The sequence below is a fragment of the Protopterus annectens genome, chromosome 8.part0, assembly GCF_019279795.1.
Source record: "Protopterus annectens isolate FY-2018-M chromosome 8.part0, PAN1.0, whole genome shotgun sequence".
Taxonomy (NCBI): domain Eukaryota; kingdom Metazoa; phylum Chordata; order Ceratodontiformes; family Protopteridae; genus Protopterus; species Protopterus annectens.
Window position 1 is genome coordinate 1,186,506,819 of NC_056741.1, and position 20,310 is coordinate 1,186,527,128.

The 20,310-nt window shown below is 37.9% G+C and overlaps 1 protein-coding gene across 1 annotated transcript in view; it reads left to right on the plus strand.

Moving 5' to 3' along the window:
- The window catches only part of LOC122809290 (carcinoembryonic antigen-related cell adhesion molecule 2-like), a 443,608-nt gene that overhangs the window by 205,388 nt on the left and 217,910 nt on the right, over positions 1-20,310 (plus strand). The window contains exon 5 of the mRNA XM_044080666.1: positions 10,135-10,392. Coding sequence (XP_043936601.1) covers positions 10,135-10,392 — 258 coding nt within the window. The remainder of the gene's footprint in view (positions 1-10,134; positions 10,393-20,310) is intronic.

Genomic DNA, 20,310 nt, shown 5'->3' on the forward strand with positions numbered 1-20,310 from the left:
CATCTCCGTTTGCTTATTTTGAAGGGCAGTAAACAGGCATTATACTATGCCATTATTTAAGAAAGTAATAGTTTCTTTTCTTAAATAATGTCGTAATTATAATACAATAACCAGATCTGGGGTGGGGTAATATTGTATTTTACCCCGGTTGGCTTTGTCAACTCTGCCAAATCGCGGTAAATCCAGCATTACACACACCCAGGCGTGGGTTATTGCTATAATAACACCTTCCTTCACATACTTAATACACCAGGTCCCATTCACATGAAATAGACTGGATACCCCTTAAACAACTACCCCTTAATGATGCTGTACTATACTTTAATAACACCTTCCTTCACATACTTAATACACCAGCTCCCATTTGTATGAAAAGAATCAAAAAGAGCTCAGCTCCATGGCTGTTTAAGGAATGTAAACACCTGATGAAGCAAAGGGACCTAGCCTGGTCAACCTGGAAACAAAACAAAAATGAACAAAATTATGTTAATTTCAAAACAGTACGTAACAAAGTGACAAAACTAATCAACAGAGATAAGACGTCATATTATTCCCAGCTTCAAATCCAGCATAAGATCAACCCCAGTAAATTTTGGTATTCCATATCTTCTCTACTTAACCCTGTAAGAAATGGAGAGCACACCCTATCACCTGATACCTCTCTATCACAAATAGCCAAAAACTTTAACAAGCACTTCATAAAATCAATTTCAGACCTACTAACTAACACCCCTAATGCTGGAACCCCCCCACCCTTCATCCTATTCAGACACTGACCCCAGGCCATCAACTTCTTCTAACTCTGTCATCACTAACCTCCATACTCAAAAAATGTCATACAAACCCCATTTTTATTTCAGCCCATACCCACTGACACCATTAAGAAATTGCTACAAAAACTAAAACCCTGCTCTACTTCAGCTGACAATCTCCCCCCATACTACCTCAAACTGGCTGCTAACTCAGTTGCCTACCCAATCAGTATCCTTATAAATACGTCTTTATTCGAATCAGAAGTACCTACCATAAGGAAAAATCTCACATCACCCCCATCCAGAAAGGAGGCAACTCTTTTGATCCATCCAATTTCTGCCCTATATCCATCTTGTCATCCATATCCAAAATTCTCGAGAGAAGTATCCATCAGCAGCTAATGCCATATCTATTGCAAAACAATCTTTTAACCAAAACCCAGCATGACTTCCAACCTAGCCACAGCACAGCTAAAGCCCTATTATCTTTTACAGTCACTGTGAACAAGGCCAGAGATGCAGGATGCTATACAGCCTCAGTATTCCTTGATCTCTCTAAGGCCTTTGACACAGTGTCTCACCCATTACTTTTGAACACACTGCCTAACTTGGGATGCTCTATAAAAACATTCGACTTGGCCCACAAGGTGCCAAGCACGATAACAAAAAATAAAAAACAAACGGAACGCAACCAAAAGTAAAAAGGTGCCATTTATTCCAACTTGATGTTAACTTAAATAACTTAGCACTTTCGCCTTAAAATACATCCAGGCTTCTTCAGAATCTCACATAACACAGTAAAATGGTTTCAGAGCTACCTCAAGGATCATAAACAAGCAGTGAAATGGTCTAACAAATTCTCACCCTTTCTAAACAACCCTACTGGAGTCCCCCAAGGCTCCATCCTAGGACCCCTACTCTTCAACATTTTCACAAACAACCTTAACACTGCCTCTCACCCTGGGATCCTGATTCAGTATGCTGATGATTCCACCATAATCTGCACTGCTCAATCACTACCAGATCTACTCTCAAAAACTCAACAGTCCTTTACAGCAGTTGAATCCTGGCTAAGAAATGCCCAAATCTTTCTTAATCGAAAGAAGACAAAACTAGTACTCTTTCATCCCAAAAACACCTCCCTTGTCACTGATCATTTCAACATCCTTGCATCTGACAACACTGCCATAGTGCAGGAAACCAAACTTCTAGGTGTTATCATTGACAATAAACTTTCATTTGACCCCCATATACAGCAAAAATATAAAGAAAACTCATCAAAACTGGGACTCTTATATAGAAACAAACATTTTTTACTGCAGCAACCAAAACTATCCTTGCAAAAACATTTTTACTTCCTTCTCTTCTGTATGGTGCCCCTATCTTAACTAACTTACAAAATTCTACCCTATGCAAGTTGGAACAGTGCTACAACAAAGTTGCAAAGTTTGCCACAAACTCTAAATATCACACACACCACTGTAAACCACTCCTAGAATTAAACTGGCTTGAACTGCCTAACCAACTTGCCTTTATTCAGCTCTCCAGCTTGCACATCATTTTCAAGCCTATTGTCTGCCCTGCACTAGCCAATCTAGTCGCACCTTACACACCAAATCGATCCCTATGATCAGAAGACAAAAATCTCTTAGCTATCTCAAAACCCACAAGAAAACCTGGTCACTCTCTGTATTCATACTCTGTCTCTATATATTGGAATTCACTACCTCTAGCTACCAGGTTTGTTCCTGGCCTAGCCCATTTCAAAGCCTCTTTAAAATATCATCTCAAAAATACATGGCTCTGCTCCTGCATAAATCCTGCCTAATGCTCAGATCTTCCTCCTCTCTTACATTTCAATCCCTCACAGACTGCAAGACCCTAAAACTTTTCTAACTTCTTCACTTCTTCTATACCATATCCTTAAGCTGCTGCTCGAGCATTATTGCTTCTATTCTTCTTAACTTCTCACTATATGTCTGCATCACTAACTTTCTAGCTGCTATTTCTACATCGTGTATGATGAGAGTGACTATTATCATCTGTAATGTTTTAACTGTATACAACTGTTTAGATGTGTAGTAATATATTACAACATCTTGTAGCAGTTTGTTCTTTCAACTTATTTTTTGCATAGTATTTCTAATGTAATCTTTATTGTATTGGATTATGCTGTATTTGTATTGTACTGTATGTGGAGCTTTTCTCCCCAGGCCTCTGCTGAAAATGGGTTCTGTAGACCCAGTCAGACCACCCCAGTAAACAAATGTCAAATAAATAAATAAAATGTTCAGACAGCAGATGACATGGATTATAGCACAACAATGAGGTGCTATGAAATGGTTATTCAGTACTACATTATACACAAGTGCCAGGCATCAGCATGTAGTAGTGCAGAGCCTTGGAATGGACTAGGATTGTGCCAACTATGACAACAGCATGGTGCATTATCATAGCTATCCAGAGACACCTGCAGTAAATTCCCTCTTTAACATAACTGCTGTGCTATGAGGCCAAAGCTAGTATATTATAAATGGCATCATAGCACTGTGACATACCATGCTAATAAGTGCAACTGTGGAATCATGGATGGAATCCATTAGGACACTGGACTTTAAAGTAAATGAAACATTTATATCGAAGAAAGACTATCCACCTGGTAATGCAACACTGCACTCTGCTGAACATCTATAATGGATGGCAGCAGTAAAGATACAGAGGAACTGCTGTATGTGGTTGTAGGACACACCAAAATGCCTCAGTATTGTAATGTCAGGTTATGGGTAGGAGGCACACCAGTGCCAAAGTGCAAAAAGGCAGGATATGCCAAAGAGATCATATTCACCCCATCCCTACATAGGGTGAGGCCTAGCAAAGCATTTTTGTAGGGATTGAGTGAGGAATATAATACAGGGATTCAGTATGCTCATGTCATGATAAAAAGCCTATAATTTAAATATTAATAGGAAAGTGGTGAGTTGTCACAGTACAGTGGGGACCAGGTAAGTGAGACCCTTAAGGGATTGTGGTGGAATCATGCACCTACACAGGATATCCACAAGCAGCCATACACACACACACACTGCCTAACATATGCAACCCATAGTTTTACATATCTTGCCATGCACCCACTGGAGAGGCAACAGCTGGAAAGTTCAACACCCAGGAGACCAAAGTGTTACTAGAAGCCATCCACATATGTGGTACATGCATTCTGAATGAAGGTTATGTGAGCAAGTCTTTTGTAAGAAGGAGTGCAAGTAATGGCACAGAATATCAGTGCTGTGAATGGCCATAACAGGAGGAGCCAACATCAGGTCTGATGAAAGGTAACCATTGACCAGTGTAGTATTGCATGCAGAAAACAAAAGAGCATGTCCCCTGCAAGAGGTGGACCACCAACAAAGAATATCTTTAGGGAGGTAAAACTGCTTCTAGTGTACCTGTCTGATGAAGAAAAGTAGATCCTCATACCTGGTGGTAGATTGACTGAAAAAGATTGGCTGGTGATGACTGCATGAGTGTCTGTAAGGGATGTACCATATTCCTATTAGCTGTTACAGTGCCATATTATACAGTGCAGTGCATCTGAGGCAGGGCTTCTTTAGCAAGAGGCTTTTATGTATTTGTCCTCCAAATGTCCCTGGTCTACAACTGCAGTGGCTTGCACAACAAGGTATGTAAGTGGCACCTGTATGGTATTCCCAGATCCTTTTATATACAAATATGCTAGCTAGTAGTTGTTTTTCTGGTTTCAGTTATTACAGTGCTACCACAGGTTTATTATTTGTTTTGTGTTTGTAGGTTTTACTGGTAGAGGGTTCAGCGCAAGGGGATAGCACATGCCTGATATTACCAGGTCACTGTGACTGACAATGATTGCAACATGCATATGATACAATCAGAAGACACAGTGGCTCTGCCAGCAAAACATGTTGGAGAGCTCATGCACATCTCTCACATATATGGAGCATAAACAGGTACAGGCTCCAGTTTCACTAGCGTTTATCAGACTTCCCCTAACCTTGAGCTGCACCACGGCTACAAAGGAGTCCCAAGCTCAGGTGGCATCCTTAAGCCCCACTGTCTGTGATGTGTGTGTGTGTACCTACAGGGGAGTAGCTTAGTGATGTGCAGCACTGGTATGACTCATGGCCTGTCACTGACCTGGATACAACACTTGGCATTAATTAGTGCATATTCAAGTCAGTGAATCAAGCAGAGACAGTTGCTACCCATATCATTGTGAAGATGGTGAGTATGATTTGTGCCCAGTGAAAAAATATGTAGCACCTGCATTGCCTATAGCATAATATCCAATACCTTCACAGTAACACTGAGTAAAGAGTCAAGAAGCAGTCTGCACTTCTCAGGCTATTGATGGCTAACATGCCAGCACCAATGCATACATACAGCAGATGATAACTGTCATCTAGTCTTTCTGTGCATGTTTTGCAGTCCATGGCGTGGAAGGGACTGGATGTGAGTTGGCCAGTCACAGACCATTCCTGAGACATCAGCATTGTCAGCTGTGGATGCAGAACCTATTACAGAAGGGTGTGGCTAGTCCCATTTTTGTAACCAACAACACTTCTTAGGATCCACCACTGGCATATCTTACCAGAGTGCATGCTGTTATTCCAATAGTTCTACACCAGCAATGCCCCCACTGGGCAGACATAGCCTCATGTCAATATGTGGCCATTAAACTGAACATGGATTCTGTCCACCTAGTGGCTTCCGATATGGGCCTCCCATCAGGTTGCACCTGTACACTCCCTTCTATCTACTCTGCCCCTGCCATGGAACACATCAAGCCCAGGGGCATAGGCCACCACAGTAAATGTTGCCAACATTTGTGACATGCAGCAGCATGGATGTGATCACTGATTCCCACACAGCCTGCTACCAGACTATCTGGCTAAAACACCTATATACCATGACCCTGGTGCATATGCTTCCTTTGCTATCACCTATCACTATGTCTGCCTCGCACATCTGCATATGATGACCTTGCCCAACACACCATTATCCTGAGTAAATTAGGTAATGTCTCATTTTTCCATTGCATGAACTGTGTTGCATAACCCAGGTTTAAAGATGCATGCACGATTTACTTTTATGTTGTCAGAGTTGTGAGCTAGATGCCATGAATTATGCTCCTGCCTGTGTCTCACATGGGGTTCTGTTGCTCTGTGTTTCTACTCTGACTATCTCTCCTGCTCCTCATCTGCTGTTCCAGCAGATGTGGTAGAACCTGCTGGGATAATCTCCTGCTGCTGACACTTCTTCTGCATAACCACATTCTATAAATATAGCACACACTACAAATATCTGGTTACAGGCCTTACATGAATACTGCAGTGCACCCACCAGGTGCATCTAAACTGCTGAAGCATCTTTTAATTTAAACAAAGACTTGTTCCACCATGTTCCATGTCACTGACATTGACTGGAAGCTGCAGATGGGGGTCATTATTCATGATTCCAGCATATATTCAGCATCCCCTGAATTATATAGCAGTGACACCATTATATGTGATTTGTTATCTGATTGCATGGTAACTGTGTATAGTGGGCTACATGTGCCTGTGTACATGTTCATGTGCACATAATGAGTAGATGACTCAGAGCAAAGACGTCCTGCAAGAAATATTGGTACAGGTTGGTTGTGTACCATATATGATAATCATGGGGACAGCCTACGTGGTTGGTACATAGACACATTTTAGATGAGAGAACATGCATTGCAATCCATCTGTCAGTTGAGAGAGTAGAAACTCTTCTTTTTGATGCATTTGACATGCTATGGACCAGTTGCAGCCTTAATGGCAGTGTGTGTGCAATAAATGGCTCCCAGGATGTCCGAGAGATGAGCAATGTTGTAGAATGACTACATAGGGCAACTGTCTCCTCTGCAGTCTTTGCAAATTATATATGCTACCCCACATTTTGCAGGAAAATATTAAGGTATAGGTGTAGAAAACACAAGACTGATACCTGTAAAAGTCCTAGTATGTTCCTTATAGGCCTCTGAAAGGTCCCTGTAGCTAGGATGGTTAAAGCTAGACATACCTTGATGTGCTCCGGGATGGGTTTTTCATGCATCTCTCTCTCTTGATTTAATATGTGGGCAACACAGTTTGATAAGCTCCAGTCTGTATCCTTATCCAAATGGGACTGGTTCAAGATATGCTGGTCAGTCTAGTAGTGGTGGAGCACACAGTGCTATCTACATTGGCAATAAGGGCCATAGGACACCCTGTTGTGAGCATTAGCACCAAAATAAGCCAATAATATATGCTTCTCTGCTATAGCTGCTGCTGCTGTCGCATACATTGTAATGTCCTACATGCTGACAGTTCCTGGCATTCAGAATAGGTGACAGCCATGGCGAATTGCACTTGTTTTATAGATTTATGAATTACTTCATCACCTTTGATGATATCATTTGCTTATTTGCTTCCCTTTATTTGCATTTGACACCTCATTTTACATCCTTGTGCAATCATTTGTATACTCTGCAAAGCATGCCATTTTCATGATCATTCTACTTTTTCTCTGAATTACCCCCTACCTATGTGTCACTTCTCTTTGTTTCTTTGTTGTGTTTTGCATAGTGTGCTGTTTATGAGTTCTGGTTCACTGTATAATTCCTTTGTATTTCTTTTTTGTAATATTTTTTTTCTTTAGTGTGTTGCTCTGATGAGTTACTGTATTGAGCTTTACTATGTGCTGTTTTTCTGCACTATGCAATTAATTCCCATTGTTTTAGTGCAAACATTGTTGCATTATGTTTTTTTATTTTTCTAACTGCACACAGATTGAGTGCTGTTAATAAGAGCACTTGTTTTTTGCAGGCTGTCCTTCTGCAGTGCTATATCCCGTTGGAATCCTGCAGCCTCAAGCTTATTTTCTAAAACATTACGGAACAACCAACCAGTGCATCTGGAAGGCTTCATTTTGGTGAATCAAGTGACTTAGATTTAAGTAGTAAGACTTTACAAAAGTGACAGACCTGGCTGCTGCACTAACTGAAAGGAGTGTGGATCCTTGTAACAGTACACATTGATATAAAATGAGAAGAAGCTTTAAGTAATTGTACAGCAGGCAGGATAAGAACCAGCCATTGCTAGGAAGAGAAAAGGGAAGAATCAATAGAACAGACAGAAGGCAAATTGTAGACAATGTCGGATAAGGGTCTTCGATGGAAAATGTGTGTTTTGCTTTGTCTCTCATATGACATGTAACTTATTTATTAGTTTATTTATCTTCATAGGTTCATAGGTAGGTACTAGGCTATCGGCTCTAGGGCCTATACAAGCCCAGCCAAAAAGGTACCCTGGCTTTTGCCAACCAAGAAAATTATTTTCCTGTGCCACTGTCGAGCAGAGCCAAAGAAGTGATCCTCGGGGTGAGGGGGTGAGTTTCCTATTTCCCATCCAATCATCAAGGTTTTTTTTTTTGAAGAGTGCTAATGAGGAGCTTTGTTTGATATAGATAGATAGTTTGTTCCAGAGTATGGGAAGTCTCTGAGACAGGAATCTATTCCTCCGGCATATTCTGTTTATTGTGGTGATCAGGTTTAGGTTCCTAGAACATGTAGCTCAGAGGGATTGGGATTTCTTTAAGTGGAGCATGTCCAACACCTCTGGGTTTGACATAACTTTGTATGTTAGGCAGAGATCATCTCCGAGTAGGCGATATGCGACGGAGTAAAGCTGGAGTTTCTTGAGATGGTCTGCATAGGGCATCCGTTTGAGGCCAGTAATCCTCTTTGTGAGGTATTTCTGCAGCCTTTCCAGTTGTTGTAGATGTCTTGTGAGGTACATACCAAAAGGGGCGTTGTACTCTATAATGGGTCTAATGAGTGATGAGTAGAGGGGAACAATGACCTCTTTTTTTCTGAATGAGAAACCTTTTGTGATGAGGTGTGCCACATGGAAGGATTTCCTGACTACTGTGGCAATGTGATTATCAAAGGAGAGACTACTGTCCAACCTGTGTCCCAAGGTCTCTTATAACACTTTCGGTGTTAAGTATACTACTGCCTATGTTGTAGTTCATGGGTACAAAGTTTTTACCAAAAGGGATGACAATGCACTTTTTGGCAATGAGCTTGAGGCCATGGCTTTGACGCTAGCATCTGTCTCAGTGAGGCCCTTTTGTAGTATGTCCACATCATTAGGAATTTTGATTATGGCTCCTAGTTTGCAGTTATCTGTGAACTTCGTTAGCCAAAGACCTTCTGTGTTAGCCTGTACTTCAGAGAAGTAGATACCAAACAGGAGAGGACCCAGGACTGAACCCTGTGGTACTCCACTTGTCACTGGTCTGAAGTTGGATTTGGAGTCTGCTACTTTCACAGTGTAGGTTCTGTCAGTGAGCCAGTTGGCAACCCATCTTGTGACATAGGGATTTATACCTAGTTTAGTGAGTTTATCTATAATTCCAGAGTGGGGGATGGTGTTTAAAGCCTTGGCAAGATCTAGGTAGGCTGTGTGAACCACCTTACCCTCATCTACGGCTTTGGTGACTGCTTCAAAGAAGTCTATCAGGTTTTGGAGACATGATCTACTTTTTACAAACCCAAACTGGGTGGGGTTCTATTGTGGAGGGGGGTTCTATTCTAATTACTATATGCAATTATTTATTTTTTGCTGTTTTTATATTTTCAGCTTCAGAGGCACACTAAGCTGTAATACAACTGTTCTGCTGTAATCTGAATAGAAATGAAGAAGTAACATGACCGATTTCTGGTTTTAATTTCAACTATGGGATTAATTTTGTTCCATGTGCACACAGGTTTAATTTGCTTTTCAGATCCGAATATAATTTCAAGTTGTAGGCATCAGTGCTAGCTGTGAATGCTGCTTTCTACATTACGTATTTTGTTGTTCTTTGGTGTCCTGACAAAAAGAATTTTGGAGTGCTTTTTGTTATTGTTATTGTTTAAAAAACTAGGAAAAGATATAAAACATAAAAGAAAATCTCAAAGAAAAAGAGCTGTAGCTGACAAGGTCAGCTACAGTCTGTAGAATCAGGCAAGCAATGTCGCCAACAATCATCAAATGGAAAAGCAAGGGCATCATGTTTTGTGTGACACTTTAGAACCAGTTATTTAGTTACAATTTGTTGCTTCCTTGATAAAGCAGAGAAGCATACAAGTAGATATATTCTGTGTTTTCTGTAGCATGTTGTAATATCATGGTTAATAAGACCATTCACAAGAGGTAAGTGTGGATACAAATGAATTGTACAAATAATGTGTTGCATTTTTTTGTGTTTTTTGTCTAGAATACTTACACTGATTTGATAAGATGTTATTTAAAGAATGAGTGCAACTCATGAACTCCGGTGTCTTTTTTTTTTTTTTTTGAAGAATTAAATGTTACAGTCATACCAGCTAAAATAGTTGAAGGCAACACTGCTAACATTTCTTGTATAGTCAGAGAAAATACAGCATTAGAGAAGATCTGGAAAAAAGATGGCATTATTCTTGCTTCAAATTCCCACATCAGAATCATTGAAGCCTCTGTGATTATTACATCTGCTTCCAGGGATGACATGGGAAACTATTCCTGCACGGTACAGAACCAAGATGGACAAGGAATAAGCCAAGCAGCCGTGAATGTGTATTGTAAGTAGAAGTATAAGATTAAACACACAGTAGTGCCTTCATTTCTGTATTTTTTATTACATTTTGTTTACCAGGTAAAAGTAAGTAATTTGAAGAGCAGCTTTTATAATGAGAATGATGGCTGAACAAGCAGCGATCGTGCTACAAGTATTCATTTAACAAATGCACATTCAGACAACACGTTTATCACTGTAAAGGCATAACATAGAGACTATGAAAAGAAGGCCAGCATTGAACTGGGCTTGCTCCAAGCCATTTTCTTTATAGCAGGATCAAAATGATTCTTTCAGGAAGTATTCTTTTAATTTACTTTTAAATGCTTTATGCTACTTTCTTGCCTGACCACTCAAGAGAACCGGTTTCAAATTGCTGGCGCTAGATTTGAGAAAGCCCTTTTACTTTTTGCTGTTTTGAATTTGGGCTTGAAGAGGGTAAGGTTTTCATCTTGTGCATCTTTTAGTGTGTAGTGTTGCTGTCTGATTTGTAGTTTTGTTCTTAATGGAGGGAAGCGTCCTAGCTTAATAAGGATGTAGAGCTGTATGGAGACTAGTACGGTTGGCTTTTGTTAGCAAGTAACCATTTGACACACTAGAAAATGGCAGTGATGGGATAGCTGATCTTTAAGTAAAGTAAATATGTAAATTTTATTTATCGTTAAAATGTTTTGTGTACTGTCACTATAGTGGTAGGTAGCTAATGGTGGTCCATATTCAATTTCTGGTATTACCACACTTCTAGCTTTGGTAAGATGAGCAGTAGGTGTGAGGAGATGAACGACTTCATAGCCTAGTTTAAGTTCTCTCAGCGTTTTGCTGACAATGTTGTCAATATGTTTTTGAGAAAGAGTGAGAAAGAGATGTGTCTAAGGTTAATCCTAGATATTTCTATCCTGTTACAGATTAATATAGGCTTTAATGTTCAAATGGACATGGTAAATTTCCAGAACCCCGGTGTAGTGTGATCACCAATCATAATGTTGAATTTGTACGAGCGAATGCACAATACCATTTGCTGTTGTGGATCTAACATGTATGGATCGACGTTACAGGAACTTGGAAGCATGATTTTGACCTTCCAAGCTTTGCATAACTACCATACAAACTATATATATATATATATATATATATATATATATATATATATGGATCTAGGACTATTGAACGAAAGTTCAACAGTCTGAATCCACAATCACCAAACACACTTTAATGAAAGCACTTTCACTGAAAAAGCGGTTTTGTTAAAGTGTGTTTAAAAAAAAAATTTAAAACATTACTTTTATGTTTTTGCAGGGGGGGCAAGCCCCCCTGCACATCCCCCCTACCTAAATATTCTCACTCCAAGGTCTCACTACAGTGGGGAAAAGGGAATTTTCCCTTATCCCCACTGCAGTGCGATCTCCACAACAGGCATACTAACGCGAAAGTGCCTTTCGGTGAAAAGCACTTTCGTGCAAGTGTGCCTGGCCAAATCTGTTTCGGTTATGTTGCCATTCGGTGATCCATACAGATCCCATATATATATATATATATATATATATATATATATATATATATATATTTATATCTATATATATATATATATATATATATATATATCAGGTGTACTTCATTAGACCGAATGTACACTTACCCGAATTTCAGTTTTCAGAGATGACAACACCGAACTTTCACAAAACAAAAACTGCGCATTACCAAATTATTTTTACAGGAAATAGAGACACTTGGCCAACATTGAACCGAAAAACACACCGCAGTATGTCAAGTCCACCAGGTGGGGGTATGTGCCCCCCCACAGCCCCTCTAACTAAATAAACCAACTCCAGGATCGCACTACAGTGGGGAAAAGGGCAAATTATCCCATGTTGGCTAAGTGTCTTCATTCCCTGTAAAGAAATTCAGTGATGTGCAGTTTCAGTTTTGTGAAAGTTTGGTGTTGTTGTCTCTGAAAACTGAAGTTAGGGTAAGTGTAAATTTGGCCTATAAAAGTAGACCCATATATCAACTCCAAGATTTCACTACAGCAGGGAAAGGACAAAATCATTCTCTCCTCTGTATCACAATCTGACAATTGCTAGCATTTTAGCAAACGTCCAGTGTTTTATCTCATACTTTTGTATCCGTTCCTCATAAAATGTCTGATTGTCTTGCAAGCCGATGACTATAAAATTAAAAAATAATGACAAACATTTAAATCTCAGACTTCATATCCATTAAATCAGTTACCGATATTTTTTAGACTTCTGTGCTTTTGCTTTTAAATGCTGGCAGCACAACCAGTAGTATAGGTAGGAAGGGGTGACAGGTGCAATTGGCTAGATGCAAAGTGGGGAGTAGGACTGCAATTGGGCAATCTCAATTGCTCTTTAATGCATACTGGCTTTTAAAAGCCTGTATTGCAATTGAGTTCAAACCTGAAGACCATAGAGCTCCCTGTGTGATCTAAACTATAGCAACTGCTTGCTACATTGTAGCAAGCAGTTTTCTACAGTTTAAAATAAAAAAAAAACAAAACTAAGCACTGTAGCACTCTGTGTGGGGTATAAACTGTAGTAAATGCTTGCTACATTTGTAATAAGCAGTTTGCTATAGTTTGAAAGGAAAAAAAAATGTTTTTAACTAAAATGAAAGAATGTATGGTTGGGCGCAGGGCAAAGTGATGGGATTTTATTGGATCCTGCATTTCAGGAGCACCAGGTACCTGATTGTGGCTTTTTTTTTTGCATTTGTACTGAAGTGGGGAGGCAGGAGGGTTGGTACCATGGTGCAGAGATGTGACCTGATCGGCATCTGCATTTCAATAGTCCTGGTAACTGATTGTGGAAATCTGTTTTTGTTTGCTCTTCACCTCCAGAGCTGGGGAGGAAGGGGGGCTTGGATTGGGCACTATTTGTGGGAACCAGCTGGTGTTCCTGCAGCTTTATAGAAGTCGTTTTTTTAAAGTACAAAAAAACAATAAGGTGAAGAGCTGCAAACCACATGGCAATTTATTGAAACAAACTGATAAATAAAACAAGAACTGAGTGCTATCATCCTTATAGAGGGCTTTTACAATGCTAGAAAATTCCAGGTTGTTTGTGACTTTTAAAAACTCCCTTTGACCAATCCCCTTACAGGAATCAATCTCAGCAGCTCCTACCCAAATAAGTAATTTAAAAACAAATTTCATCCACTTAAAGGGGACCGGTCCATTATAAGTTCACAATGAAAATGGTAAAATAAAGTATATCATACATGTCATGCAAGAATAATTGTACAAATGTAAGACAATTTATCGTAGATACACAAAATTCCACATTCAGATTTGAACTGCAATATAGCAGCTGTGCAGTTCAATTCATTGACAATCAAAATGTGATAATTAACACCAGGACATCAAGTGGCATTAAATTTAATTTGCCATGTTTATTTCCTTGTGTTCAAGAGCTGCTTCAGGGTCACCTCCTCTTTCATTTTATATCATCTTGTCCAAAATGAAAAAAATAAACATCTTGAACTGAGGACAGAAAATGGAGTGCCTATACAAGTCATTAATGGACTTTTCATTTTTTATCTAGTAAACATGTTCCTTAATTTTGTCTATAAGCTTTGTAGTAGTCTTACCCACATAAAATTCTGGGCATAATAAGCATGTTGCCATGTATACTACTCCAGAGTTGTCCAACAGTAGAACAAGAATAGCCCACGGGTAAATGAATTGTCATAGTAATATAAACAGAACAGATAACTCAAAAACGTTATGGCAAAACGAAGCACAATGAGCATATAAAAATTTAACCAAGTCGTAGTTTATTCAGGCAAATGCTTTCACCACACTGATGTGGCTTCTTCAGACCATAATATCAACATTCACTCTGTGTCCCATTTTTATAACAATTCAAATTAAAACATCCAGTGAGAACATTTACTCACAATTCTTCGTGGTCAATTATCCTGCATTTTTAACTCCCCCCTCTCTATGATGACAACATTATAAAAACGTGTCCTTAAAGATGCAGCATCTCATTTATACACATATCTTATAAATGAATGTAAACATTCCATTATAACATAAAAGCAACATTTATAACTTGCTGAAATCATCTGGGTAACCCCCTAGCTTTTAATACTGGCTTAATTTATACATCTTCATTGAGCCCAGCTCCCTTGTCAGCCCTCAGCCTCAGTATCCACCTAAGCTCAGCCCCTTCTGTTTTATTCTCCACATTACCCAACCTTACTGTTTCCCTTATAACCTGAATCACTCTAAATTTAAAATTATGTTTTGATTGGGTATTAAAAATATATTTAGCTACAGCATTACTTATATTACCATTCCTCACACTGTATAAGTGTTCTCTTATATGTTCCCTTAAGGTACGGCCCATTTTCCCTATATAAAAACTTTGGCAGCACAAGCATCTTCGCCTTCTCTCCCCTTAATCCATCCATTTGCCCGAATACCTCCTTTATTTCATTCTCCTTATACCCTCTTTCTCTTCAACTCTTCCATCCCCCTCCTATAACCTTCCTCCATATGATGTAACTGAGACATTCTCATCCCTTGCCCTTTTACCACATTTCTAAACACCCTTCTTGGGTGCATGCTGTTCCTGTGGAGAATAGAATTTCTCTGACATTCCTTTCTATATAAGCTTGTAGTAATGGGGAGGGGGATGGAAGAGTAGAAGAGTAATTTTGGAGCAAGGGGGTATAAGGGGAATGAATTAAGGGGAGAGAAGACAAAGCCATATTTCAAGAGACAAGAAATGGAAGAGTTGAGTGGAAAAGCAGCTACAGAGAGAAGAGAAGATGATGGTGGAGTAAGGTACACAATGTACTATACCAGCAATATAAATAGTATTAAGCAGGTTACTGAGAGGAATTGGTCTATCTTATTAGCAGATGAGAGGATAGGAAAAGTGGTCGAATTAAGCCCTAGTAATTGTTATAAGAATTGTCAATCGATGAAGAGGATGTTATGATATCCAGATAAGCAAAAGAATAACAGTGAAGGAAGTACTGGAGCATATCCCTGTGGAAATGAGCACATTGATATGGACTCTTGTGAATTTAAGCATCCAGACACAGGCAAGATGCATAAATTTAATGTGAGGGATGAATGTGGCACTAAGCATATCGTTTATTTGGCTAGATGTTTGTGCTGCCAAAGATTTTGTATAAGGAAAACAGACTGTACCTTAAGGGAACATGTAAGATAACACTTATACAGTGTGAGGAATGGTAATATAAGTAATGCTATAGCTAAATATATTCTTAATACTCAATCAAAACATAATTTTAAATTTAGAGTGATTCAGGTTATAAGGGAAACAGTAAGGTTGGGTAATGTGGAGAATAAAACAGAAGGGGCTTAGCTTAGGTGGATATTGAGGGTGAGGGCTGACAAGGGAGCTGGGCTCAACGAAGTTGTGTCAATTAAGCCAGTATCAAAAGCTAGGGGGTTACCTAGATGATTTCAGCAAGTTATAAATGTTTTTATGTTATAATTGAATGTTTACATTCGTTTTATAAGATATGTGTATAAATGAGATGCTGCATCTTTAAGGACAAGTTTTTATGATGATGTCATCACAGAGATAGTGGGCATGTTAAAAATTGGGGATAATTGACCACAAAGGATTTGGAGTAAATGTTCTCATTGGATGTTTTAATTTGAATTGTTATAAAAATGGGACATAGAGTGAATGTTTGATGTTCATTATAAGTCACATGGCAGAACACAACATAGCTGAACTGTCACCTATTTCTTTTTCCTTATCCATGTTGCTTGCCCTTCCTGTGGTGGGAATTGTTGGTCCACTACTTTGGTGAAGACATCTGGGGGATATTCAGCTTTCTCAGCCTCTCTGACATTTGAATGACTTGTTCATCTAAGAAAGCATCGAATGCTCATTTCTGGTCATCAAAAACTTTTGTAGTAGTGTAAGTGTATTCCATGGTCATGCAAAGACTGGTACTAGTAGCCCTTGATTTTGGATTAACAGTCTTTTTGTCATAATGACACTTATATCTCAACAGCTTCTTCTGCTCTGTCTTATCTTACCATTAGTTCTGGAACATACTATCCTGATTGATGGAATCATTCAGGTCCTTAATTTCTTTATCTAAAGCCTTCAATTTCCTCCCATTGTCCTTGCTAATCAATTTAATGAAATCAAATCCTGTACGATCGAAAAGTTCCAATAGCTCTATATGTAAAGTAGAATTCAACTGGAGTCCATTTGAAAACTTCCACACTTGCAGCCTCTTGGGTATCCATTTAACCCTCAAACATTCTGACAAATAACCATTATCCATTTGTAAATTCCTAAATTGAATTAATTTATGCTCCAGTTCTTCTAATTGCAATCTCAGAGTCTCTCTTGGGGCCATCCTGTCCATATTGATGGTGAATTCTGTAGTACATAACCAGTTGTCCAAATCAAAATTCTGATTACTACCAGGCAACATTCATTGTTACCTACCAGACTGAGATACAGAGACAGAAAGTCCCAAACTGTTGTCATTGTCTTGGGCTGAAGACAAAATTGTGGTGTCACAAAAGGAGGTACTGCCAGTACAGCTAACTGGAATTTTGTAAATAATTATATGTCATTGGTGAATATCAAAATTATTTATATAAGATACTTGTGTTAAAAATCTATTAAAACTGTATGTCCTGTATATCAGACTGTGGCACACATGTTTATGTTGAAAAGGTATTTGTAAAGTGCTGTGTTTAAAATGTATCCACAGTGTGCCCTACTGGAAGAGAACAGAAATGTACATGCACTACTGTAACTGTTTAAATGTATATATTTTAACAAAGAAAACCGGAATACAGGAGGTTAACCTCAGTCCAGAAAATCTTTAGGAAAACAACTGAAATTAAATTACTTTATGATTAGGCCATAAAATATGGTATCTTTCATTTTTCAATGCAGGAAGAGACACAATGTCTGTACGAAGAATCTTTCTATATTGTCTTTAGGGTGAACTAATTACTAGTCTTGAAAGCATGAAGGAATACAATTGTTTTATGACTTCCAGCATCTGCCAGAGATCTGAAGAAAAGCCCTTGTATGAGCATTTTTACAGGTAGATGCCAAATGTTGCCCACTTCTAGCAATGAGGTGGGGTTTATCCTGGGAACTAGTAGAAGTCAAATGACAAGAAGTGATGTCATTATGTAAGCTATCCCAGCAGTAATATTTTAGATATTATTTTGAGAAGTCTCTTATTGAGACAGAGCATTCCGTCTTCTGTGTTGGACCTGACAACATCAAGGAAAACCATTCACCACACATGTACCTTGCTCTATTAGTAAGTCCTTAGGTAATAGTAATTCTCTTGGATACAGTCAGGAATATAGTAAAGCTTAGGTTAGATGTTTTTCTTTATCTGTTTTAGACTGTACTGCAATGTTACTTTAAATATTTCCTGTGATTTTGAACTCTGATGTCACTGTGAATATATATTTAGCATTGTCTTGTTCTTTTATTATTAAGTATATTTAAACCTTTCATTGTGGCTGATCTGTATAGAGATATATAAGTTGTCAGAGTACTTGCATATTTATTTGGTGACACTGTGTGGGCCACTCTCTGTCAAACTACCATTTGTATTAATTGTCATTGCAAAACAGTAAGCTAAAATCTGGTTTAGACTAAAATCCAAAACCAAAACCAAAAGGAAAATCAAGTTGCTTTAATAAAATCCAAGACAAATCCATGATAAATAACTCCAGTAAGCGCTTTCATCGGTAATAAGACTTCTTCAGACTGAAAGCTAACATTCAATAACACACATTTAAACACTTTCTTAAAATCACATGACTGTGTAATTAGTGTTTTAACCCCTTAAGTTTCAGGTACATAATAAAATCTTCTCTATTGTTCAAACCAGGGGGTAGCAAGCATTAAGTCTAACCTGCCAGCTATATTCCAATAATCCCAAGTCATCTTCTGGATTTAATGAATTTTCAACATTGTTTATGGTATCCACTGCAGATAATTTAAAATTATCTTTATATGACTCATGTTTATAGTGTTTCCCCAGGGCATTCCTTTCATCCCCAACAGAAACTGCATATTTGTGTTCGTAATTCTTTTGTACAATTCTCTTGTAATTCTCCCTACATAAAAAGTTTTACACTGTAAGCAAAAAGTGACATAAATTACATACTTGGATCTACATGTAAAAACCTCATTGACAGTTATTTTAACATTATTTAAAGTGCATTCTGTTTTTTATGTGAATAAATAGTTGCACATATTATAGTTATAGCACTTAACCATTCCATTCTTATCTAACTTTACTTTTGGTATATTCAACTTACTTTGAAAGAATATTTTAAAACATTTCCCTCTTTTCTGTGTAAAAAGAGGCTTATGCCCTATTGTTTTAATAACTCAGTTTGACCCCCAAATAATTTCCATTGTTTTATTATTATATCCTTTATTCTTCCAGAGACTAAACTGTTGACAATAGGCATTCTAACCTTATTTTCATTTTTATAAACTCTACATTCTGTTCTATTTCTCGTTCCTCTCTGAGTTATAACATTAGTTTTTATATCTGTAACTAATGTTTTTGGATAGCCTCTCTGATAAAGTTTTTCACAAAAATTATTACTTTTTGTGAAGAAATCTTCCCTTTCTGTTAAGTCACTAAACTTTAATAACTGTCCTTTTACTATATTTTCTTTGGTGTTTTTAGGGTGTATGCTGCTATAGTGTAAATATGTATTGTTTTGAACCTCTTTTTTAAATATTTTAGTTCCTAGTTTGCTTTTGTCTTTAACGATGATCACATCCAAAAAAATGTATAGTTGCTGAACTATATTGGCAGGTAAATTCCAAAAATGTACATACACTATTGATGTATGTTTTGAATTCACCCAAAGCCTCCTCCTTTCCTCTCCAAATTAAGAAAACATCATCAATAAAATGATACATTGCCACAATATTATTTTTGTACTCACTATGTAGTATATGAGTGGTTTCCCACCCATACATAAACAGATTGGCATAGCTGGGGGCCATTGCTGCCCCCATTGCCACACCATTTGTTTGATGAAAGAAATCATTAAATGAAAAGAAATTATAACTGAGAATAACATCAAGCAGTTCCATTATTATTCCTACAGGATTGTCAGAATATAGTTTATATTTTAACAATTCAAGTCTCACTGTCTCCATACCTTCATTATTAGGTATTACTGTATACAGTGATTTTATATCCATAGTCACCAATAAATCACTTTCTTCCACATACATTTCTTTGATCTTTTCCAAAAAATCAAATGTATCCCTAATATATGCACTGTTGTTAACCACAGCCCTCTGTAAGTGTTTGTCTACATAGATAGCCATACTCTCTGTTTTACTATGTAAACTAGACACAGTGGGTCTTGGGGGGGGGTCATTTAGCTGTTTGTGGATATTTGGAAGTCCAAAGATCTTACTTGTTTGTGATTCTCAACGATAAAATATTTTCTGATACCTTGGGTAATTCTAGCTGTACAAAACCATTCTTCCACTACGGAATCAATAAATGAATAAGCTTTCTTAATTTCTTTGAATTACATTTTATTATAAATATTAACATCAGACAATAAATCATACATTTTGTTTTCATACATTATTCTGTCTAAAACCACAGCTGTTCCCCCTTATCAGCTTTAAACACTAATAACTCACCTTTCTTAATAAATTCAAAAAACAATTTTCTCTCTCTACTAAACATGTTATAATAATTATAACTAGATGCATTTTCAAGATATTCAATAATTTGCAACTCACAACTATTTAAAAAACATTTCCAGCTCTTTTCTTAACAGTGGATTAAACGTGCTGGGTTTGCAAAAACTTTCTTTTTGTGTTTCAGTAGTTTTAAAAAAAGAACTAAAACTTTAACTGTCTTACATAGTCTCTAATGC